General features: G+C 37.7%; 1 protein-coding gene across 3 annotated transcripts; it reads left to right on the forward strand.

Annotated features, from left to right (window-relative positions):
- The first annotated feature begins 19,024 nt into the window (after positions 1 to 19,024).
- LOC146237485 (protein CutA homolog) lies at positions 19,025 to 22,049 on the forward strand. Of its 3 annotated transcripts, none has more exons than XM_084685138.1 (7): positions 19,025 to 19,251; positions 19,899 to 19,964; positions 20,200 to 20,348; positions 20,581 to 20,640; positions 20,748 to 20,793; positions 21,433 to 21,482; positions 21,687 to 22,049. In XM_084685138.1, exons 2-7 carry the CDS (start codon positions 19,902 to 19,904, stop codon positions 21,784 to 21,786), a joined length of 468 nt encoding a protein of 155 aa, XP_084541264.1. In that variant the 5' UTR covers positions 19,025 to 19,251; positions 19,899 to 19,901; the 3' UTR covers positions 21,787 to 22,049. The 3 variants fall into 3 exon arrangements, with proteins under 3 accessions (XP_084541264.1, XP_084541266.1, XP_084541265.1); XM_084685139.1 differs by lacking the exon at positions 19,025 to 19,251 and adding an exon at positions 19,459 to 19,584; XM_084685140.1 differs by lacking the exon at positions 19,899 to 19,964 and having other exon boundaries at positions 19,177 to 19,251.
- Positions 22,050 to 22,106: the final 57 nt, after the last annotated feature.

The raw sequence follows: 22,106 nt of genomic DNA on the forward strand, positions 1-22,106 counted from the left end.
AAAATACATTAAAATATAACGATTTAAGAATGTTTGTTCCCACCAAAGCTCCTTCCAAAAGGTATTAAAACTTTGAAAGATGGTTTGGGGTGGTTATTTAATCGATTCACACTAATCTGGAGCCATTGTGTCCGATTTAGAGTCATCATAGAGCCATTATCACATAGGTCACCATTTCTGACGGCCGTCAGAATGTGTGACCCTCAAAAATATAAAATGATTTTTTAAGAATGTGTGTTCCCACAGTACCTGCTTCCTAAAGGTATAAAAAATTTCGAAAGATGGTTTGGGGTAGTTATTTGATCGATTCACACTAATCTGGAGCATTTTTTTTTCGATTTAGAGTCATCATAGAGCCATTACAGCAGAGGTCACCATTTCTGACGGCCGTCAGAATGTGTGACCCACCAAAAAAAATACAAATAAAAAAATATTTTTAAGAATGTGTGTTCCCATCATAACTGCTTCCCAAAGGTATTAAAATTTCGAAAGATAGTTTGGGGTTGACATTTCATCGGTTCACACTAATCTGGAGCCATTGTTTCCGATTTAGAGTCATCATAGAGCCATTATCACATAGGTCACCATTTCTGACGGCCGTCAGAATGTGTGACCCACCAAAAAAAATATATATATATATATTCTTCTGAATGTGTGTTCCCACCGTAACTGCTTCCTAAAAGTATTCAAATTTCGAAAGATGGTTTGGGGTAATTATTTAATCGATTCACACTAATCTGGAGCCTTTTTTCCGATTTAGAGTCATCAGAGCCAATACCACAGAGGACACCATTTCTGAAGGCCGTCAGAATGTGTGACCCACACAAAAAATACATTAAAATGTAAACATTTTAGAATGTTTTTTCCCACCATAACTGCTTCCCAAAGGTATTCAAACTTCGAAAGATGGTTTGGGGTAGTTATTTCATCGATTCACACTAATCTGGATCCGTTTTATCTAAATTACATTTGTCATTTATCCATTACGATAGAGGACACCATTTCTGACGGCCGTCAGAATGTGTGACCCACACAAAAAATACATTAAAATAACGATTTAAGAATGTTTTTTTCCCACCATAACTGCTCTCAAAGGTATTAAAACTTCGAAAGATGGTTTGGGGTAGTTATTTAATCGATTCACACTAATCTGGAGCCAATATTTCCGATTTAGAGTGATCATAGAGCCATTACCACATAGGTCACCATTTCTGACGGCCGTCAGAATGTGTGACCCTCAAAAATATAAAATGATTTTTTAAGAATGTGTGTTCCCACAGTACCTGCTTCCTAAAGGTATTAAAATTTCGAAAGATGGTTTGGGGTGGTTATTTAATCGATTCACACTAATCTGGAGCCATTGTTTCCGATTTAGAGTCATCATAGAGCCATTACCACATAGGTCACCATTTCTGACGGCCGTCAGAATGTGTGACCCACCAAAATATAAATGATTTTTTAAGAATGAGTCTTCCCACCGTAACTGCTTCCTAAAAGTATTAAAATTTCGAAAGATGGTTTGGGGTGGTTATTTAATCGATTCACACTAAACTGGAGCCATTGTTTCCGATTTAGAGTCATCATAGAGCCATTATCACATAGGTCACCATTTCTGACGGCCGTCAGAATGTGTGACCCACCAAAAAAAAAATATATATATTCTTCTGAATGTGTGTTCCCACCGTAACTGCTTCCTAAAAGTATTCAAATTTCGAAAGATGGTTTGGGGTAATTATGTAATCGATTCACACTAATCTGGAGCCTTTTTTCCGATTTAGAGTCATCATAGAGCCAATACCACAGAGGACACCATTTCTGAAGGCCGTCAGAATGTGTGACCCACACAAAAAATACATTAAAATATAACGATTTAAGAATGTTTGTTCCCACCATAGCTTCTTCCAAAAGGTATTAAAACTTCGAAAGATGGTTTGGGGTATTTATTTTATCGATTCACACTAATTTGGAGCCATTTTTTCTGATTTAGAGTCTTCATTTATTCATTACGATAGAGGACACCATTTCTGACGGCCGTCAGAATGTGTGACCCACACAAAAAATACATTAAAATAACGATTTAAGAATGTTTTTTTCCCACCATAACTGCTCTCAAAGGTATTAAAACTTCGAAAGATGGTTTGGGGTAGTTATTTAATCGATTCACACTAATATGGAGCCATTGTTTCCGATTTAGAGTCATCATAGAGCCATTACCACATAGGTCACCATTTCTGACGGCCGTCAGAATGTGTGACCCTCAAAAATATAAAATGATTTTTTAAGAATGTGTGTTCCCACAGTACCTGCTTCCTAAAGGTATTAAAATTTCGAAAGATGGTTTGGGGTAGTTATTTGATCGATTCACACTAATCTGGAGCCGTTTTTTCTAAATTACATTTGTCATTTATCCATTACGATAGAGGACACCATTTCTGACGGCCGTCAGAATGTGTGACCCACACAAAAAATACATTAAAATAACGATTTAAGAATGTTTTTTTTCCCACCATAACTGCTCTCAAAGGTATTAAAACTTCGAAAGATGGTTTGGGGTAGTTATTTAATCGATTCACACTAATTTGGAGCCATTTTTTCTGATTTAGAGTCATCATAGAGCCATTATCACATAGGTCACCATTTCTGACGGCCGTCAGAATGTGTGACCCACACAAAAAATACATTAAAATATAACGATTTAAGAATGTTTGTTCCCACCAAAGCTCCTTCCAAAAGGTATTAAAACTTTGAAAGATGGTTTGGGGTGGTTATTTAATCGATTCACACTAATCTGGAGCCATTGTGTCCGATTTAGAGTCATCATAGAGCCATTATCACATAGGTCACCATTTCTGACGGCCGTCAGAATGTGTGACCCTCAAAAATATAAAATGATTTTTTAAGAATGTGTGTTCCCACAGTACCTGCTTCCTAAAGGTATAAAAAATTTCGAAAGATGGTTTGGGGTAGTTATTTGATCGATTCACACTAATCTGGAGCAATTTTTTTTCGATTTAGAGTCATCATAGAGCCATTACCACAGAGGTCACCATTTCTGACGGCCGTCAGAATGTGTGACCCACCAAAAAAAATACAAATAAAAAAATATTTTTAAGAATGTGTGTTCCCATCATAACTGCTTCCCAAAGGTATTAAAATTTCGAAAGATAGTTTGGGGTTGACATTTCATCGGTTCACACTAATCTGGAGCCATTGTTTCCGATTTAGAGTCATCATAGAGCCATTATCACATAGGTCACCATTTCTGACGGCCGTCAGAATGTGTGACCCACCAAAAAAAATATATATATATATATTCTTCTGAATGTGTGTTCCCACCGTAACTGCTTCCTAAAAGTATTCAAATTTCGAAAGATGGTTTGGGGTAATTATTTAATCGATTCACACTAATCTGGAGCCTTTTTTCCGATTTAGAGTCATCAGAGCCAATACCACAGAGGACACCATTTCTGAAGGCCGTCAGAATGTGTGACCCACACAAAAAATACATTAAAATGTAAACATTTTAGAATGTTTTTTCCCACCATAACTGCTTCCCAAAGGTATTCAAACTTCGAAAGATGGTTTGGGGTAGTTATTTCATCGATTCACACTAATCTGGATCCGTTTTATCTAAATTACATTTGTCATTTATCCATTACGATAGAGGACACCATTTCTGACGGCCGTCAGAATGTGTGACCCACACAAAAAATACATTAAAATAACGATTTAAGAATGTTTTTTTCCCACCATAACTGCTCTCAAAGGTATTAAAACTTCGAAAGATGGTTTGGGGTAGTTATTTAATCGATTCACACTAATCTGGAGCCAATATTTCCGATTTAGAGTGATCATAGAGCCATTACCACATAGGTCACCATTTCTGACGGCCGTCAGAATGTGTGACCCTCAAAAATATAAAATGATTTTTTAAGAATGTGTGTTCCCACAGTACCTGCTTCCTAAAGGTATTAAAATTTCGAAAGATGGTTTGGGGTGGTTATTTAATCGATTCACACTAATCTGGAGCCATTGTTTCCGATTTAGAGTCATCATAGAGCCATTACCACATAGGTCACCATTTCTGACGGCCGTCAGAATGTGTGACCCACCAAAATATAAATGATTTTTTAAGAATGAGTCTTCCCACCGTAACTGCTTCCTAAAAGTATTAAAATTTCGAAAGATGGTTTGGGGTGGTTATTTAATCGATTCACACTAAACTGGAGCCATTGTTTCCGATTTAGAGTCATCATAGAGCCATTATCACATAGGTCACCATTTCTGACGGCCGTCAGAATGTGTGACCCACCAAAAAAAACATATATATATTCTTCTGAATGTGTGTTCCCACCGTAACTGCTTCCTAAAAGTATTCAAATTTCGAAAGATGGTTTGGGGTAATTATGTAATCGATTCACACTAATCTGGAGCCTTTTTTCCGATTTAGAGTCATCATAGAGCCAATACCACAGAGGACACCATTTCTGAAGGCCGTCAGAATGTGTGACCCACACAAAAAATACATTAAAATATAACGATTTAAGAATGTTTGTTCCCACCATAGCTTCTTCCAAAAGGTATTAAAACTTCGAAAGATGGTTTGGGGTATTTATTTTATCGATTCACACTAATTTGGAGCCATTTTTTCTGATTTAGAGTCTTCATTTATTCATTACGATAGAGGACACCATTTCTGACGGCCGTCAGAATGTGTGACCCACACAAAAAATACATTAAAATAACGATTTAAGAATGTTTTTTTCCCACCATAACTGCTCTCAAAGGTATTAAAACTTCGAAAGATGGTTTGGGGTAGTTATTTAATCGATTCACACTAATATGGAGCCATTGTTTCCGATTTAGAGTCATCATAGAGCCATTACCACATGGGTCAACATTTCTGACGGCCGTCAGAATGTGTGACCCTCAAAAATATAAAATGATTTTTTAAGAATGTGTGTTCCCACAGTACCTGCTTCCTAAAGGTAATAAAATTTCGAAAGATGGTTTGGGGTAGTTATTTGATCGATTCACACTAATCTGGAGCCGTTTTTTCTAAATTACATTTGTCATTTATCCATTACGATAGAGGACACCATTTCTGACGGCCGTCAGAATGTGTGACCCACACAAAAAATACATTAAAATAACGATTTAAGAATGTGTGTTCCCACAGTACCTGCTTCCTAAAGGTATTAAAATTTCGAAAGATGGTTTGGGGTGGTTATTTAATCGATTCACACTAAACTGGAGCCATTGTGTCCGATTTAGAGTCATCATAGAGCCATTATCACATAGGTCACCATTTCTGACGGCCGTCAGAATGTGTGACCCACACAAAAAATACATTAAAATAACGATTTAAGAATGTTTTTTTCCCACCATAACTGCTCTCAAAGGTATCAAAACTTCGAAAGATGGTTTGGGGTAGTTATTTAATCGATTCACACTAATCTGGAGCCATTGTTTCCGATTTAGAGTCATCATAGAGCCATTACCACATAGGTCACCATTTCTGACGGCCGTCAGAATGTGTGACCCTCAAAAATATAAAATGATTTTTTAAGAATGTGTGTTCCCACAGTACCTGCTTCCTAAAGGTATTAAAATTTCGAAAGATGGTTTGGGGTAGTTATTTGATCGATTCACACTAATCTGGAGCCGTTTTTTCTAAATTACATTTGTCATTTATCCATTACGATAGAGGACACAATTTCTGACGGCCGTCAGAATGTGTGACCCACACAAAAAAATACATTAAAATAACGATTTAAGAATGTTTGTTCCCACAATAGCTTCTTCCAAAAGGTATTAAAACTTCGAAAGATGGTTTAGGGTATTTATTTTATCGATTCACACTAATTTGGAGCCATTTTTTCTGATTTAGAGTCGTCATTTATTCATTACGATAGAGGACACCATTTCTGACGGCCGTCAGAATGTGTGACCCACACAAAAAATACATTAAAATAACGATATAAGAATGTTTTTTCCCACCATAACTGCTCTCAAAGGTATTAAAACTTCGAAAGATGGTTTGGGGTAGTTATTTAATCGATTCACACTAATTTGGAGCCATTTTTTCTGATTTAGAGTCATCATAGAGCCATTATCACATAGGTCACCATTTCTGACGGCCGTCAGAATGTGTGACCCACACAAAAAATACATTAAAATATAACGATTTAAGAATGTTTGTTCCCACCAAAGCTCCTTCCAAAAGGTATTAAAACTTTGAAAGATGGTTAGGGGTAGTTATTTAATCGATTCACACTAATCTGGAGCCATTGTTTCCGATTTAGAGTGATCATAGAGCCATTACCACATAGGTCACCATTTCTGACGGCCGTCAGAATGTGTGACCCACCAAAATATAAAATGATTTTTTAAGAATGAGTCTTCCCACCGTAACTGCTTCCTAAAGGTATTACAATTTCGAAAGATGGTTTGGGGTGGTTATTTAATCGATTCACACTAAACTGGAGCCATTGTGTCCGATTTAGAGTCATCATAGAGCCATTATCACATAGGTCACCATTTCTGACGGCCGTCAGAATGTGTGACCCACACAAAAAATACATTAAAATAACGATTTAAGAATGTTTTTTCCCACCATAACTGCTTCCCAAAGGTATTAAAACTTCGAAAGATGGTTTGGGGTAGTTATTTCATCGATTCACACTAATCTGGAGCCGTTTTTTCTAAATTACATTTGTCATTTATCCATTACGATAGAGGACACCATTTCTGACGGCCGTCAGAATGTGTGACCCACACAAAAAATACATTAAAATAACGATTTAAGAATGTTTGTTCCCACCATAGCTTCTTCCAAAAGGTATTAAAACTTCGAAAGATGGTTTGGGGTATTTATTTTATCGATTCACACTAATTTGGAGCCATTTTTTCTGATTTAGAGTCGTCATTTATTCATTACGATAGAGGACACCATTTCTGACGGCCGTCAGAATGTGTGACCCACACAAAAAATACATTAAAATAACGATTTAAGAATGTTTTTTTCCCACCATAACTGCTCTCAAAGGTATTAAAACTTCGAAAGATGGTTTGGGGTAGTTATTTAATCGATTCACACTAATTTGGAGCCATTTTTTCTGATTTAGAGTCATCATAGAGCCATTATCACATAGGTCACCATTTCTGACGGCCGTCAGAATGTGTGACCCACACAAAAAATACATTAAAATATAACGATTTAAGAATGTTTGTTCCCACCAAAGCTCCTTCCAAAAGGTATTAAAACTTTGAAAGATGGTTTGGGGTAGTTATTTAATCGATTCACACTAATCTGGAGCCATTGTTTCCGATTTAGAGTGATCATAGAGCCATTACCACATAGGTCACCATTTCTGACGGCCGTCAGAATGTGTGACCCTCAAAAATATAGAATGATTTTTTAAGAATGTGTGTTCCCACAGTACCTGCTTCCTAAAGGTATAAAAAATGTCGAAAGATGGTTTGGGGTAGTTATTTGATCGATTCACACTAATCTGTAGCCGTTTTTTCTAAATTACATTTGTCATTTATCCATTACCATAGAGGACACCATTTCTGACGGCCGTCAGAATGTGTGACCCACACAAAAAATACATTAAAATAACGATTTAAGAATGTTTGTTCCCACCATAGCTTCTTCCAAAAGGTATTAAAACTTCGAAAGATGGTTTGGGGTATTTATTTTATCGATTCACACTAATTTGGAGCCATTTTTTCTGATTTAGAGTCGTCATTTATTCATTACGATAGAGGACACCATTTCTGACGGCCGTCAGAATGTGTGACCCACACAAAAAATACATTAAAATAACGATTTAAGAATGTTTTTTTCCCACCATAACTGCTCTCAAAGGTATTAAAACTTCAAAAGATGGTTTGGGGTAGTTATTTAATTGATTCACACTAATCTGGAGCCCTTGTTTCCGATTTAGAGTCATCATAGAGCCAGTACCACTGAGGTCACCATTTCTGACGGCCGTCAGAATGTGTGACCCACCAAAATATAAAATGATTTTTTAAGAATGAGTCTTCCCACCGTAACTGCTTCCTAAAGGTATTAAAATTTCGAAAGATGGTTTGGGGTAGTTATTTGATCGATTCACACTAATCTGGAGCAATTTTTTTTCGATTTAGAGTCATCATAGAGCCATTACCACAGAGGTCACCATTTCTGACGGCCGTCAGAATGTGTGACCCACCAAAAAAAATACAAATAAAAAAATATTTTTAAGAATGTGTGTTCCCATCATAACTGCTTCCCAAAGGTATTAAAATTTCGAAAGATGGTTTGGGGTTGACATTTCATCGATTCACACTAATCTGGAGCCATTGTTTCCGATTTAGGGAGATCATAGAGCCATTACCACATAGGTCACCATTTCTGACGGCCGTCAGAATGTGTGACCCACAAAAATATAAAATGATTTTTTAAGAATGAGTCTTCCCACCGTAACTGCTTCCTAAAAGTATTCAAATTTCGAAAGATGGTTTGGGGTAATTATTTAATCGATTCACACTAATCTGGAGCCTTTTTTCCGATTTAGAGTCATCATAGAGCCAATACCACAGAGGACACCATTTCTGACGGCCGTCAGAATGTGTGACCCACACAAAAAATACATTAAAATGTAAACATTTTAGAATGTTTTTTCCCACCATAACTGCTTCCCAAAGGTATTCAAACTTCGAAAGATGGTTTGGGGTAGTTATTTCATCGATTCACACTAATCTGGAGCCGTTTTTTCTAAATTACATTTGTCATTTATCCATTACTATAGAGGACACCATTTCTGACGGCCGTCAGAATGTGTGACCCACACAAAAAATACATTAAAATAACGATTTAAGAATGTTTTTTCCCACCATAACTGCTTCCCAAAGGTATTCAAACTTCGAAAGATGGTTTGGGGTATTTATTTTATCGATTCACACTAATTTGGAGCCATTTTTTCTGATTTAGAGTCGTCATTTATTCATTACGATAGAGGACACCATTTCTGACGGCCGTCAGAATGTGTGACCCACACAAAAAATACATTAAAATAACGATTTAAGAATGTTTGTTCCCACCAAAGCTCCTTCCAAAAGGTATTAAAACATCGAAAGATGGTTTGGGGTAGTTATTTAATCGATTCACACTAATCTGGAGCCATTGTTTCCGATTTAGAGTGATCATAGAGCCATTACCACATAGGTCACCATTTCTGACGGCCGTCAGAATGTGTGACCCTCAAAGATATAAAATGATTTTTTAAGAATGTGTGTTCCCACAGTACCTGCTTCCTAAAGGTATAAAAAATGTCGAAAGATGGTTTGGGGTAGTTATTTGATCGATTCACACTAATCTGTAGCCGTTTTTTCTAAATTACATTTGTCATTTATCCATTACTATAGAGGACACCATTTCTGACGGCCGTCAGAATGTGTGACCCACACAAAAAATACATTAAAATAACGATTTAAGAATGTTTGTTCCCACCATAGCTTCTTCCAAAAGGTATTAAAACTTCGAAAGATGGTTTGGGGTATTTATTTTATTGTTTTCAGACTAATTTGGAGCCATTTTTTCTGATTTAGAGTCGTCATTTATTCATTACGATAGAGGACACCATTTCTGACGGCCGTCAGAATGTGTGACCCACACAAAAAATACATTAAAATAACGATTTAAGAATGTTTTTTTCCCACCATAATTGCTCTCAAAGGTATTAAAACTTCGAAAGATGGTTTGGGGTAGTTATTTAATCGATTCACACTAATCTGGAGCCATTGTTTCCGATTTAGAGTGATCATAGAGCCATTACCACATAGGTCACCATTTCTGACGGCCGTCAGAATGTGTGACCCTCAAAAATATAAAATGATTTTTTAAGAATGAGTCTTCCCACCGTAACTGCTTCCTAAAAGTATTCAAACTTCGAAAGATGGTTTGGGGTAATTATTTAATCGATTCACACTAATCTGGAGCCTTTTTTCCGATTTAGAGTCATCATAGAGCCAATACCACAGAGGACACCATTTCTGACGGCCGTCAGAATGTGTGACCCACACAAAAAATACATTAAAATGTAAACATTTTAGAATGTTTTTTCCCACCATAACTGCTTCCCAAAGGTATTCAAACTTCGAAAGATGGTTTGGGGTAGTTATTTCATCGATTCACACTAATCTGGAGCCGTTTTTTCTAAATTACATTTGTCATTTATCCATTACTATAGAGGACACCATTTCTGACGGCCGTCAGAATGTGTGACCCACACAAAAAATACATTAAAATAACGATTTAAGAATGTTTTTTCCCACCATAACTGCTTCCCAAAGGTATTCAAACTTCGAAAGATGGTTTGGGGTATTTATTTTATCGATTCACACTAATTTGGAGCCATTTTTTCTGATTTAGAGTCGTCATTTATTCATTACGATAGAGGACACCATTTCTGACGGCCGTCAGAATGTGTGACCCACACAAAAAATACATTAAAATAACGATTTAAGAATGTTTTTTTCCCACCATAACTGCTCTCAAAGGTATTAAAACATCGAAAGATGGTTTGGGGTAGTTATTTAATCGATTCACACTAATCTGGAGCCATTGTTTCCGATTTAGAGTGATCATAGAGCCATTACCACATAGGTCACCATTTCTGACGGCCGTCAGAATGTGTGACCCTCAAAGATATAAAATGATTTTTTAAGAATGTGTGTTCCCACAGTACCTGCTTCCTAAAGGTATTAAAATTTCGAAAGATGGTTTGGGGTGGTTATTTAATCGATTCACACTAAACTGGAGCCATTGTGTCCGATTTAGAGTCATCATAGAGCCATTATCACATAGGTCACCATTTCTGACAGCCGTCAGAATGTGTGACCCACACAAAAAATACATTAAAATAACGATTTAAGAATGTTTTTTTCCCACCATAACTGCTCTCAAAGGTATTAAAACTTCGAAAGATGGTTTGGGGTAGTTATTTAATCGATTCACACTAATCTGGAGCCATTGTTTCCGATTTAGAGTGATCATAGAGCCATTACCACATAGGTCACCATTTCTGACGGCCGTCAGAATGTGTGACCCTCAAAAATATAGAATGATTTTTTAAGAATGTGTGTTCCCACAGTACCTGCTTCCTAAAGGTATAAAAAATGTCGAAAGATGGTTTGGGGTAGTTATTTGATCGATTCACACTAATCTGTAGCCGTTTTTTCTAAATTACATTTGTCATTTATCCATTACTATAGAGGACACCATTTCTGACGGCCGTCAGAATGTGTGACCCACACAAAAAATACATTAAAATAACGATTTAAGAATGTTTGTTCCCACCATAGCTTCTTCCAAAAGGTATTAAAACTTCGAAAGATGGTTTGGGGTATTTATTTTATTGTTTTCAGACTAATTTGGAGCCATTGTTTCCGATTTAGAGTCGTCATTTATTCATTACGATAGAGGACACCATTTCTGACGGCCGTCAGAATGTGTGACCCACACAAAAAATACATTAAAATAACGATTTAAGAATGTTTTTTTCCCACCATAATTGCTCTCAAAGGTATTACAACTTCGAAAGATGGTTTGGGGTAGTTATTTAATCGATTCACACTAATCTGGAGCCATTGTTTCCGATTTAGAGTGATCATAGAGCCATTACCACATAGGTCACCATTTCTGACGGCCGTCAGAATGTGTGACCCTCAAAGATATAAAATGATTTTTTAAGAATGTGTGTTCCCACAGTACCTGCTTCCTAAAGGTATTAAAATTTCGAAAGATGGTTTGGGGTGGTTATTTAATCGATTCACACTAAACTGGAGCCATTGTGTCCGATTTAGAGTCATCATAGAGCCATTATCACATAGGTCACCATTTCTGACGGCCGTCAGAATGTGTGACCCACACAAAAAATACATTAAAATAACGATTTAAGAATGTTTTTTTCCCACCATAACTGCTCTCAAAGGTATTAAAACTTAGAGTCGTCATTTATTCATTACGATTGAGGACACCATTTCTGACGGCCGTCAGAATGTGTGACCCACACAAAAAATACATTAAAATATAAACATTTTAGAATGTTTTTTCCCACCATAACTGCTTCCCAAAGGTATTAAAACTTCGAAAGATGGTTTGGGGTAGTTATTTCATCGATTCACACTAATCTGGAGCCGTTTTTTCTAAATTACATTTGTCATTTATCCATTACGATAGAGGACACCATTTCTGACGGCCGTCAGAATGTGTGACCCACACAAAAAATACATTAAAATAACGATTTAAGAATGTTTGTTCCCACCATAGCTTCTTCCAAAAGGTATTAAAACTTCGAAAGATGGTTTAGGGTATTTATTTTATCGATTCACACTAATTTGGAGCCATTTTTTCTGATTTAGAGTCGTCATTTATTCATTACGATAGAGGACACCATTTCTGACGGCCGTCAGAATGTGTGACCCACACAAAAAATACATTAAAATAACGATTTAAGAATGTTTTTTTCCCACCATAACTGCTCTCAAAGGTATTAAAACTTCGAAAGATGGTTTGGGGTAGTTATTTAATCGATTCACACTAATTTGGAGCCATTTTTTCTGATTTAGAGTCATCATAGAGCCATTATCACATAGGTCACCATTTCTGACGGCCGTCAGAATGTGTGACCCACACAAAAAATACATTAAAATATAACGATTTAAGAATGTTTGTTCCCACCAAAGCTCCTTCCAAAAGGTATTAAAACTTTGAAAGATGGTTTGGGGTAGTTATTTAATCGATTCACACTAATCTGGAGCCATTGTTTCCGATTTAGAGTGATCATAGAGCCATTACCACATAGGTCACCATTTCTGACGGCCGTCAGAATGTGTGACCCTCAAAAATATAGAATGATTTTTTAAGAATGTGTGTTCCCACAGTACCTGCTTCCTAAAGGTATAAAAAATGTCGAAAGATGGTTTGGGGTAGTTATTTGATCGATTCACACTAATCTGTAGCCGTTTTTTCTAAATTACATTTGTCATTTATCCATTACTATAGAGGACACCATTTCTGACGGCCGTCAGAATGTGTGACCCACACAAAAAATACATTAAAATAACGATTTAAGAATGTTTGTTCCCACCATAGCTTCTTCCAAAAGGTATTAAAACTTCGAAAGATGGTTTGGGGTATTTATTTTATCGATTCACACTAATTTGGAGCCATTTTTTCTGATTTAGAGTCGTCATTTATTCATTACGATAGAGGACACCATTTCTGACGGCCGTCAGAATGTGTGACCCACACAAAAAATACATTAAAATAACGATTTAAGAATGTTTTTTTCCCACCATAATTGCTCTCAAAGGTATTAAAACTTCGAAAGATGGTTTGGGGTAGTTATTTAATCGATTCACACTAATCTGGAGCCATTGTTTCCGATTTAGAGTGATCATAGAGCCATTACCACATAGGTCACCATTTCTGACGGCCGTCAGAATGTGTGACCCTCAAAAATATAAAATGATTTTTTAAGAATGTGTGTTCCCACAGTACCTGCTTCCTAAAGGTATAACAAATTTCGAAAGATGGTTTGGGGTAGTTATTTCATCGATTCACACTAATCTGGAGCCGTTTTTTCTAAATTACATTTGTCATTTATCCATTACGATAGAGGACACCATTTCTGACGGCCGTCAGAATGTGTGACCCACACAAAAAATACATTAAAATAACGATTTAAGAATGTTTGTTCCACCATAGCTTCTTCCAAAAGGTATTAAAACTTCGAAAGATGTTTTGGGGTATTTATTTTATCGATTCACACTAATTTGGAGCCATTTTTTCTGATTTAGAGTCGTCATTTATTCATTACGATAGAGGACACCATTTCTGACGGCCGTCAGAATGTGTGACCCACACAAAAAATACATTAAAATAACGATTTAAGAATGTTTTTTTCCCACCATAACTGCTCTCAAAGGTATTAAAACTTCGAAAGATGGTTTGGGGTAGTTATTTAATCGATTCACACTAATCTGGAGCCATTGTTTCCGATTTAGAGTGATCATAGAGCCATTACCACATAGGTCACCATTTCTGACGGCCGTCAGAATGTGTGACCCTCAAAGATATAAAATGATTTTTTAAGAATGTGTGTTCCCACAGTACCTGCTTCCTAAAGGTATTAAAATTTCGAAAGATGGTTTGGGGTGGTTATGTAATCGATTCACACTAAACTGGAGCCATTGTGTCCGATTTAGAGTCATCATAGAGCCATTATCACATAGGTCACCATTTCTGACGGCCGTCAGAATGTGTGACCCACACAAAAAATACATTAAAATAACGATTTAAGAATGTTTTTTTCCCACCATAACTGCTCTCAAAGGTATTAAAACTTCGAAAGATGGTTTGGGGTAGTTATTTAATCGATTCACACTAATCTGGAGCCATTGTTTCCGATTTAGAGTGATCATAGAGCCATTACCACATAGGTCACCATTTCTGACGGCCGTCAGAATGTGTGACCCTCAAAAATATAGAATGATTTTTTAAGAATGTGTGTTCCCACAGTACCTGCTTCCTAAAGGTATAAAAAATGTCGAAAGATGGTTTGGGGTAGTTATTTGATCGATTCACACTAATCTGTAGCCGTTTTTTCTAAATTACATTTGTCATTTATCCATTACTATAGAGGACACCATTTCTGACGGCCGTCAGAATGTGTGACCCACACAAAAAATACATTAAAATAACGATTTAAGAATGTTTGTTCCCACCATAGCTTCTTCCAAAAGGTATTAAAACTTCGAAAGATGGTTTGGGGTATTTATTTTATCGATTCACACTAATTTGGAGCCATTTTTTCTGATTTAGAGTCGTCATTTATTCATTACGATATAGGTCACCATTTCTGACGGCCGTCAGAATGTGTGACCCACACAAAAAATACATTAAAATAACGATTTAAGAATGTTTTTTTCCCACCATAACTGCTCTCAAAGGTATTAAAACTTCGAAAGATGGTTTGGGGTAGTTATTTAATCGATTCACACTAATCTGGAGCCATTGTTTCCGATTTAGAGTGATCATAGAGCCATTACCACATAGGTCACCATTTCTGACGGCCGTCAGAATGTGTGACCCTCAAAAATATAGAATGATTTTTTAAGAATGTGTGTTCCCACAGTACCTGCTTCCTAAAGGTATAAAAAATGTCGAAAGATGGTTTGGGGTAGTTATTTGATCGATTCACACTAATCTGTAGCCGTTTTTTCTAAATTACATTTGTCATTTATCCATTACTATAGAGGACACCATTTCTGACGGCCGTCAGAATGTGTGACCCACACAAAAAATACATTAAAATAACGATTTAAGAATGTTTGTTCCCACCATAGCTTCTTCCAAAAGGTATTAAAACTTCGAAAGATGGTTTGGGGTATTTATTTTATCGATTCACACTAATTTGGAGCCATTTTTTCTGATTTAGAGTCGTCATTTATTCATTACGATAGAGGACACCATTTCTGACGGCCGTCAGAATGTGTGACCCACACAAAAAAATACATTAAAATAACGATTTAAGAATGTTTTTTTCCCACCATAACTGCTCTCAAAGGTATTAAAACTTCGAAAGATGGTTTGGGGTGGTTATTTAATCGATTCACACTAATCTGGAGCCATTGTTTCCGATTTAGAGTCATCATAGAGCCATTACCACAAAGGTCACCATTTCTGACGGCCGTCAGAATGTGTGACCCACCAAAAAAAATACAAATAAAAAAATATTCTTATGAATGTGTGTTCCCATCATAACTGCTTCCCAAAGGTATTAAAACTTCGAAAGATGGTTTGGGGTAGTTATTTAATTGATTCACACTAATCTGGAGCCCTTGTTTCCGATTTAGAGTCATCATAGAGCCAGTACCACTGAGGTCACCATTTCTGACGGCCGTCAGAATGTGTGACCCACCAAAATATAAAATGATTTTTTAAGAATGAGTCTTCCCACCGTAACTGCTTCCTAAAGGTATTAAAATTTCGAAAGATGGTTTGGGGTAGTTATTTGATCGATTCACACTAATCTGGAGCAATTTTTTTTCGATTTAGAGTCATCATAGAGCCATTACCACAGAGGTCACCATTTCTGACGGCCGTCAGAATGTGTGACCCACCAAAAAAAATACAAATAAAAAAATATTTTTAAGAATGTGTGTTCCCATCATAACTGCTTCCCAAAGGTATTAAAATTTCGAAAGATGGTTTGGGGTTGACATTTCATCGATTCACACTAATCTGGAGCCATTGTTTCCGATTTAGGGAGATCATAGAGCCATTACCACATAGGTCACCATTTCTGACGGCCGTCAGAATGTGTGACCCACAAAAATATAAAATGATTTTTTAAGAATGAGTCTTCCCACCGTAACTGCTTCCTAAAAGTATTCAAATTTCGAAAGATGGTTTGGGGTAATTATTTAATCGATTCACACTAATCTGGAGCCTTTTTTCCGATTTAGAGTCATCATAGAGCCAATACCACAGAGGACACCATTTCTGACGGCCGTCAGAATGTGTGACCCACACAAAAAATACATTAAAATGTAAACATTTTAGAATGTTTTTTCCCACCATAACTGCTTCCCAAAGGTATTCAAACTTCGAAAGATGGTTTGGGGTAGTTATTTCATCGATTCACACTAATCTGGAGCCGTTTTTTCTAAATTACATTTGTCATTTATCCATTACTATAGAGGACACCATTTCTGACGGCCGTCAGAATGTGTGACCCACACAAAAAATACATTAAAATAACGATTTAAGAATGTTTTTTCCCACCATAACTGCTTCCCAAAGGTATTCAAACTTCGAAAGATGGTTTGGGGTATTTATTTTATCGATTCACACTCATTTGGAGCCATTTTTTCTGATTTAGAGTCGTCATTTATTCATTACGATAGAGGACACCATTTCTGACGGCCGTCAGAATGTGTGACCCACACAAAAAATATATTAAAATAACGATTTAAGAATGTTTTTTTCCCACCATAACTGCTTCCCAAAGGTATTAAAACTTCGAAAGATGGTTTGGGGTAGTTATTTCATCGATTCACACCAAATTGTAGACATTGTTTCCGATCTAGAGTCATCATAGAGCCGATACCACAGAGGACACCATTTCTGACGGCCGTCAGAATGTGTGACCCCCCAAAAAATACACTAAAAAAAAGATTTAAGAATGTTTGTTCTTTCAACGTTTTACTACCTTTGGGAAGCAGTTATGGTGGGAACATTTGTTATTAAATCTTCTTTTTTATGTATTTTCTTTCTTGGTCACACATTCTGACGGCCGTCAGAAATGGTGTCTTCTGTGGTAATGGCTCTATGATGACTCTAAATCAGAAACAATGGCTCCAATTTGGTATGAATCGATGAAATAACAACCTCAAACCATCTTTCGAAGTTTTAATACCTTTTTGAAGCAGTTATGGTGGGAACAAACATTCTTAAATCTTTATTTTAATGTATTTTTTTGTGGGTCACACATTCTGACGGCCGTCAGTTATGGTGTCTTCTGTGGTAATGGCTCTACGATGACTCTAAATCAGAAAAAACGGCTCGAGATTAGCGTGAATCGATTAAATGACAACCCCAAACCTTCTTTCGACGTTTTAATAGCTTTGGGAAGCAGTTATGGTGGGAACACACATTCTTAAATCTTTATATTAATGTATTTTTTGTGTGGGTCACACATTCTGACGGCCATCAGAAATGGTGTCCTCTGTGGTAATGGCTCTATGATGACTCTAAATCAGAAAAAATGGCTCCAAATTAGTGTGAATCGATTAAATGAATACCCCAAACCATCTTTCGAAGTTTTAATACCTTTGGGAAGCAGTTATGGTGGGAACAAACATTCTTAAATCTTCTTTTTTTAAATGTATTTTTTTTGTGGGTCACACATTCTGACGGCCGTCAGAAATGGCGTCCTCTATCGTAATGGATAAATGACGACTGCAATTTAGAAAAAACGGATCCAGATTAGTGTGAATCGATTAAATAACTACCCCAAACCATCTTTCGAAGTTTTAATACCTTTGGGAAGCAGTTATGGTGGGAAAAAACATTCTAAAATGTTTATATTTTAATGTATTTTTTGTGTGGGTCACACATTCTGACGGCCGTCAGAATTGGTGTCCTCTATGGCAATGGCTTAATGACGACTCTAAATCAGAAAAAAACGGCTCCAGATTAGCTTGAATCGATGAAATGACAACCCCAGACCATCTTTCGATGTTTTAATAGCTTTGGGAAGCAGTTATGGTGGGAACACACATTCTTAAATCTTTATTTTAATGTATTTATTTTGTGGGTCACACATTCTGACGGCCGTCAGAAATGGTGTCCTCTATGGATAAATGACGACTCTAAATCAGAAAAAATGTCTCCAAACTAGTGTGAATCGATGAAATAACTACCCCAAACCATATGTCAACGTTTTAATACCTTTTGGAAGCAGCTAAGGTGGAACGCATTCTAAATTTTTGTTGTTGTAGGTTACACATTCTGACGGCCGTCAGAAATGGTGTCCTCATGTGGTAATGGCTCTGTGATGACTCTAAATACAATTGTATCTCCCCTAACATGCAAAGGATCTGTCCTGCCATCATGTGTGTTATTTTTCTCACAATAAAAAACCTGAGATAATATGGAGATATCTGCTCTTTTCGAGCAAAAGTTACAGAGGGGATGCACATTATATCAAACCCTTTTGGCAACTGATATAATGTGTACGCCCACTGTAACTTCTGTGTTCATTGACAGACCCTTATGTAAGGGGAGGGGGTACACATTATATCAGGTGGAAAAAACGGCCCGATATAATGTGTAGCCTAAATATGATCATAATCATGATCAACTAATCACAAAATCATTCAATGATCATGAATATTCAAATTAGCATATTGATGATGCATTCACTTCCTAAATTATGAGGCATTGCTTTCCCCTAAACGAAAGTAGATACGCTGTTTTTCTAAGTAAAAAGTATCGATATTGGTATTGCCAATACTGGTCCTGTATTTGCTTGGTATCGATACCAAATGTTGCAGTATCAAAGCAGCTATACGTTTAAGACCTTACTTTTACATTACGACCATTTGGTAAACAGAGCTCGCTGCTTCACACTTTACGGCAATTGGTAGGAGTTTACGCGCAACTGAAGCAGCAAGGCAGGCTGCTGTCGAAAGGTACAAGACCGCAAGACGCCTAACTACTTAATAACTTTGGAAACGATCCGCCTCATCAGTGTTAAAACGATGAACATTTAGTATGGCGTAAACGAAATCTGTCGTATCTGGTGTTTGATTTGCATGTTGAACGTTAGCTTCCAAGATATCATCAGTGGAGTTGGCTAGTTAGCAAACTATGATTGTCACACCTATTTAGCTACATACTCTAGTTAGCTAACTAGCACACCACCATTAATTCACGTTTCAGTTGGGCTTTCATTCTGCATGGAATCAACAATGCAAGTTTACTGATCTTTTGAAAACGTTTTTTAGTTTCTTGCTTTTCTACAGGTACACTTGCACTTAAAGCGATTCATGTTGTTTAATTGTAACTTGCTTAACTACATGCTCTCATGGTTCTTCCCTTTGGCACTTATTTTGGTTGTTCACAATATGTGCTTCATGTTTTGGCTACCCGCAATGTTTTTGGGGCTATCTTGTTGTTATTATCAGTGACCTATGCACTTTTTAAAGCTCTCTCTTGGAAGTCGCCTTGGATAAAAGCGTCTGCTAAATGAATAAATATAAAGTTGACACACACGGCGTTCCTCAAAAGCATGCCTAAAATGTGTGCGTGTGTGTATGCTTGTATGCTTGCTCCTCAGGTTATGACTTTTGGCCTGCCAGGTCTTGAGGGATTGCAAGGTTGGCCTGTCAGAGTAGTGGTTGTGGTGAGTGTGTGTCCTTGTGTATGTTTATAGACGTGCAAGCTGCCCTATGTCATTCAGGCTCACTGCCAGCCTGGAATTTTCAACCCAGGTCTTAGTTAGTCAAGACTCTCAAGTTTTCCATGCTTGCATCACCATGGGAACTCATCAGAATACCTCAACAGTTCTCTCTCTCTCCTCATCTCTCTCTACCTTTCCCGTTCCCCCACCCCCCTCTCTGTTTCCATGACAATCCCAGAGCGTGTTGCTGAGTGTGTTGATGCTCCCGTTGCTGAGGACTGCGGGATTGCGAGCGTTCTCCATGGCGACCGAGACTTACGCGTCGGGCACACACTCCGCGGCCTTCGTCACGTGTCCCAACGACACGGTTGCCAAGGATCTGGCCAGGTGAGGGTGTGCTTGATTTTGGATTTGTCTTACCCCTGCTGCGTGTAACCTTTTTGTGATCTGAACCACACAGATACATTCAAACACTCTGGATTTGAGTTATTTTATTCTGCTGGCTTGGAAGGTATGACTGTCACACACACAACACACACACACTCACAACACACACACGACACACACCCCGTCACGTATGAGTGTGTGAAAAGTGACCGAAGCTTTTCCTTCCATCTAGAGGCATAGTGGAGAAGAAGCTGGCTGCATGCGTCAACATAATTCCCAAGATCACCTCAGTGTAAGTTCATCCTGAGTAGGCACAGGAGAGCTGCCTAGGTTTGTACGTTTTTCATGATAAAGGACCACTCTGTTATGTCGGTTGATGTTCTGGTGCTCTGGTTGCAGGTATGAGTGGCAGGGTAAGATTGAGGAGGATAATGAAGTGTTGCTGGTGAGATTCTCTCTCCCTCTATCTCTTCCTCCCTCTCTCTCTCTCTCTCTCTCTCTCTCTCTCTCTCTCTCTCTCTCTCTTTGTATCTCTCTCTTTCTCTCCCTCTGCCTCTCTCTCTCTCCCTCTCTCTCTCTGTATATCTCCCTCTGTCTCTTTCTTCCTCTCTCTCTCTCTCTCTCTCTCTCTCTCTCTCTCTCTCTCTCTCTCTCTCTCTCTCTGCCTCTCTCTCTCTCTCTCTGTCTCTCTCTCTCTCTCTCTCTCTCTCTCTGTATCTCTCTCTCCCGCTATCTCTCTGTATATCTCTCTCCCGCTATCTCTCTCTGTATCTCTCTCTCCCGCTATCTCTCTCTGTATCTCTCTCTCCCACTATCTCTCTCTCCCGCTATCTCTCTCTGTATACCTTTCCCTCTCTCTCTCTCTCTCCCCCGCTGTCACATTTGGAATATCAGTAGAAATGCAGTTTAACAATATTTTAAGTGTTTATCAGTTTGTAACATAATTATTTCCATGGTTACAATCGGTATCCATTTCTTTTGCATGAAAGAACACCAAATAGTGTAGATATAGGATACGGACAAACACATTAATCATTGACCCATGAAGCAGGAACATCTGATTGTTGTTTGTTTCTGGGTATAGATGATCAAGACCAGAAGTTCAAAGGTACCCGCCCTGGCCGAATATGTCAGGTACGTCGCCATGGTTGCCGCTTCATCCAATGGAGTTGCACTGACACCGATGACTCATAGATCCTGGTTGAACTGCTCTGAAGTGTGTGCGTGTGTTTGTTTCCAAATAGACCCCTGAGTGTGTGTTTGCGCAAATATTTGGAGTGTGTGTGGGTGTGTGGGGGGGACAGGTTGAATAACTGTCTATAAAATAATTGTCTCCAGATCTACCCACCCTTATGAAGTAGCCGAGGTAATCAGCTTGCCCATCGCCCAGGGCAACCCGCCGTACCTCAAATGGATCGGCGACACCGTTCCAGAATGACGGAGGGACAGGACGGACAGACGTCCACATGAACAAAACAAACGAGGACGTGAAGAGGGTTCCTGTCGTTTCTCAAGCCCTGTGCTTTGTTTCACTACTTCAGAGCACTGTAGCTCATTTGAAGGAGTGTTTATCGGTTCACCTGGAAGTCCTGCAGGTGCCAGAAATGATTAGCTTCTGTTTTTGACATTTGTTCGGATGAAGAAATGAGGCAGAAATTGATTTGATTTGAAATAATAAAATGACAAAAATGTGACATCAAACTTCCGTTTATGTGATCTCTGTGCTGTCATTGTCCTATCATCTTTTTTTTATCTTAA

This window comes from Hypomesus nipponensis, chromosome 21 (assembly GCF_054491055.1).
Source record: "Hypomesus nipponensis isolate SF chromosome 21, ASM5449105v1, whole genome shotgun sequence".
Lineage (NCBI taxonomy): Eukaryota > Metazoa > Chordata > Actinopteri > Osmeriformes > Osmeridae > Hypomesus > Hypomesus nipponensis.

Coding starts and splice junctions, on each gene's coding strand:
- LOC146237485 (XM_084685138.1), top strand. CDS start 19,902: ATGACTTTTGGCCTGCCAGGTCTTGAGGGATTGCAAGGTTGGCCTGTC. Junction 20,349..20,580: donor GTTGCCAAGGATCTGGCCAG/GTGAGGGTGTGC, acceptor CCTTCCATCTAG/AGGCATAGTGGAGAAGAAGC. Junction 20,641..20,747: donor ATTCCCAAGATCACCTCAGT/GTAAGTTCATCC, acceptor CTCTGGTTGCAG/GTATGAGTGGCAGGGTAAGA.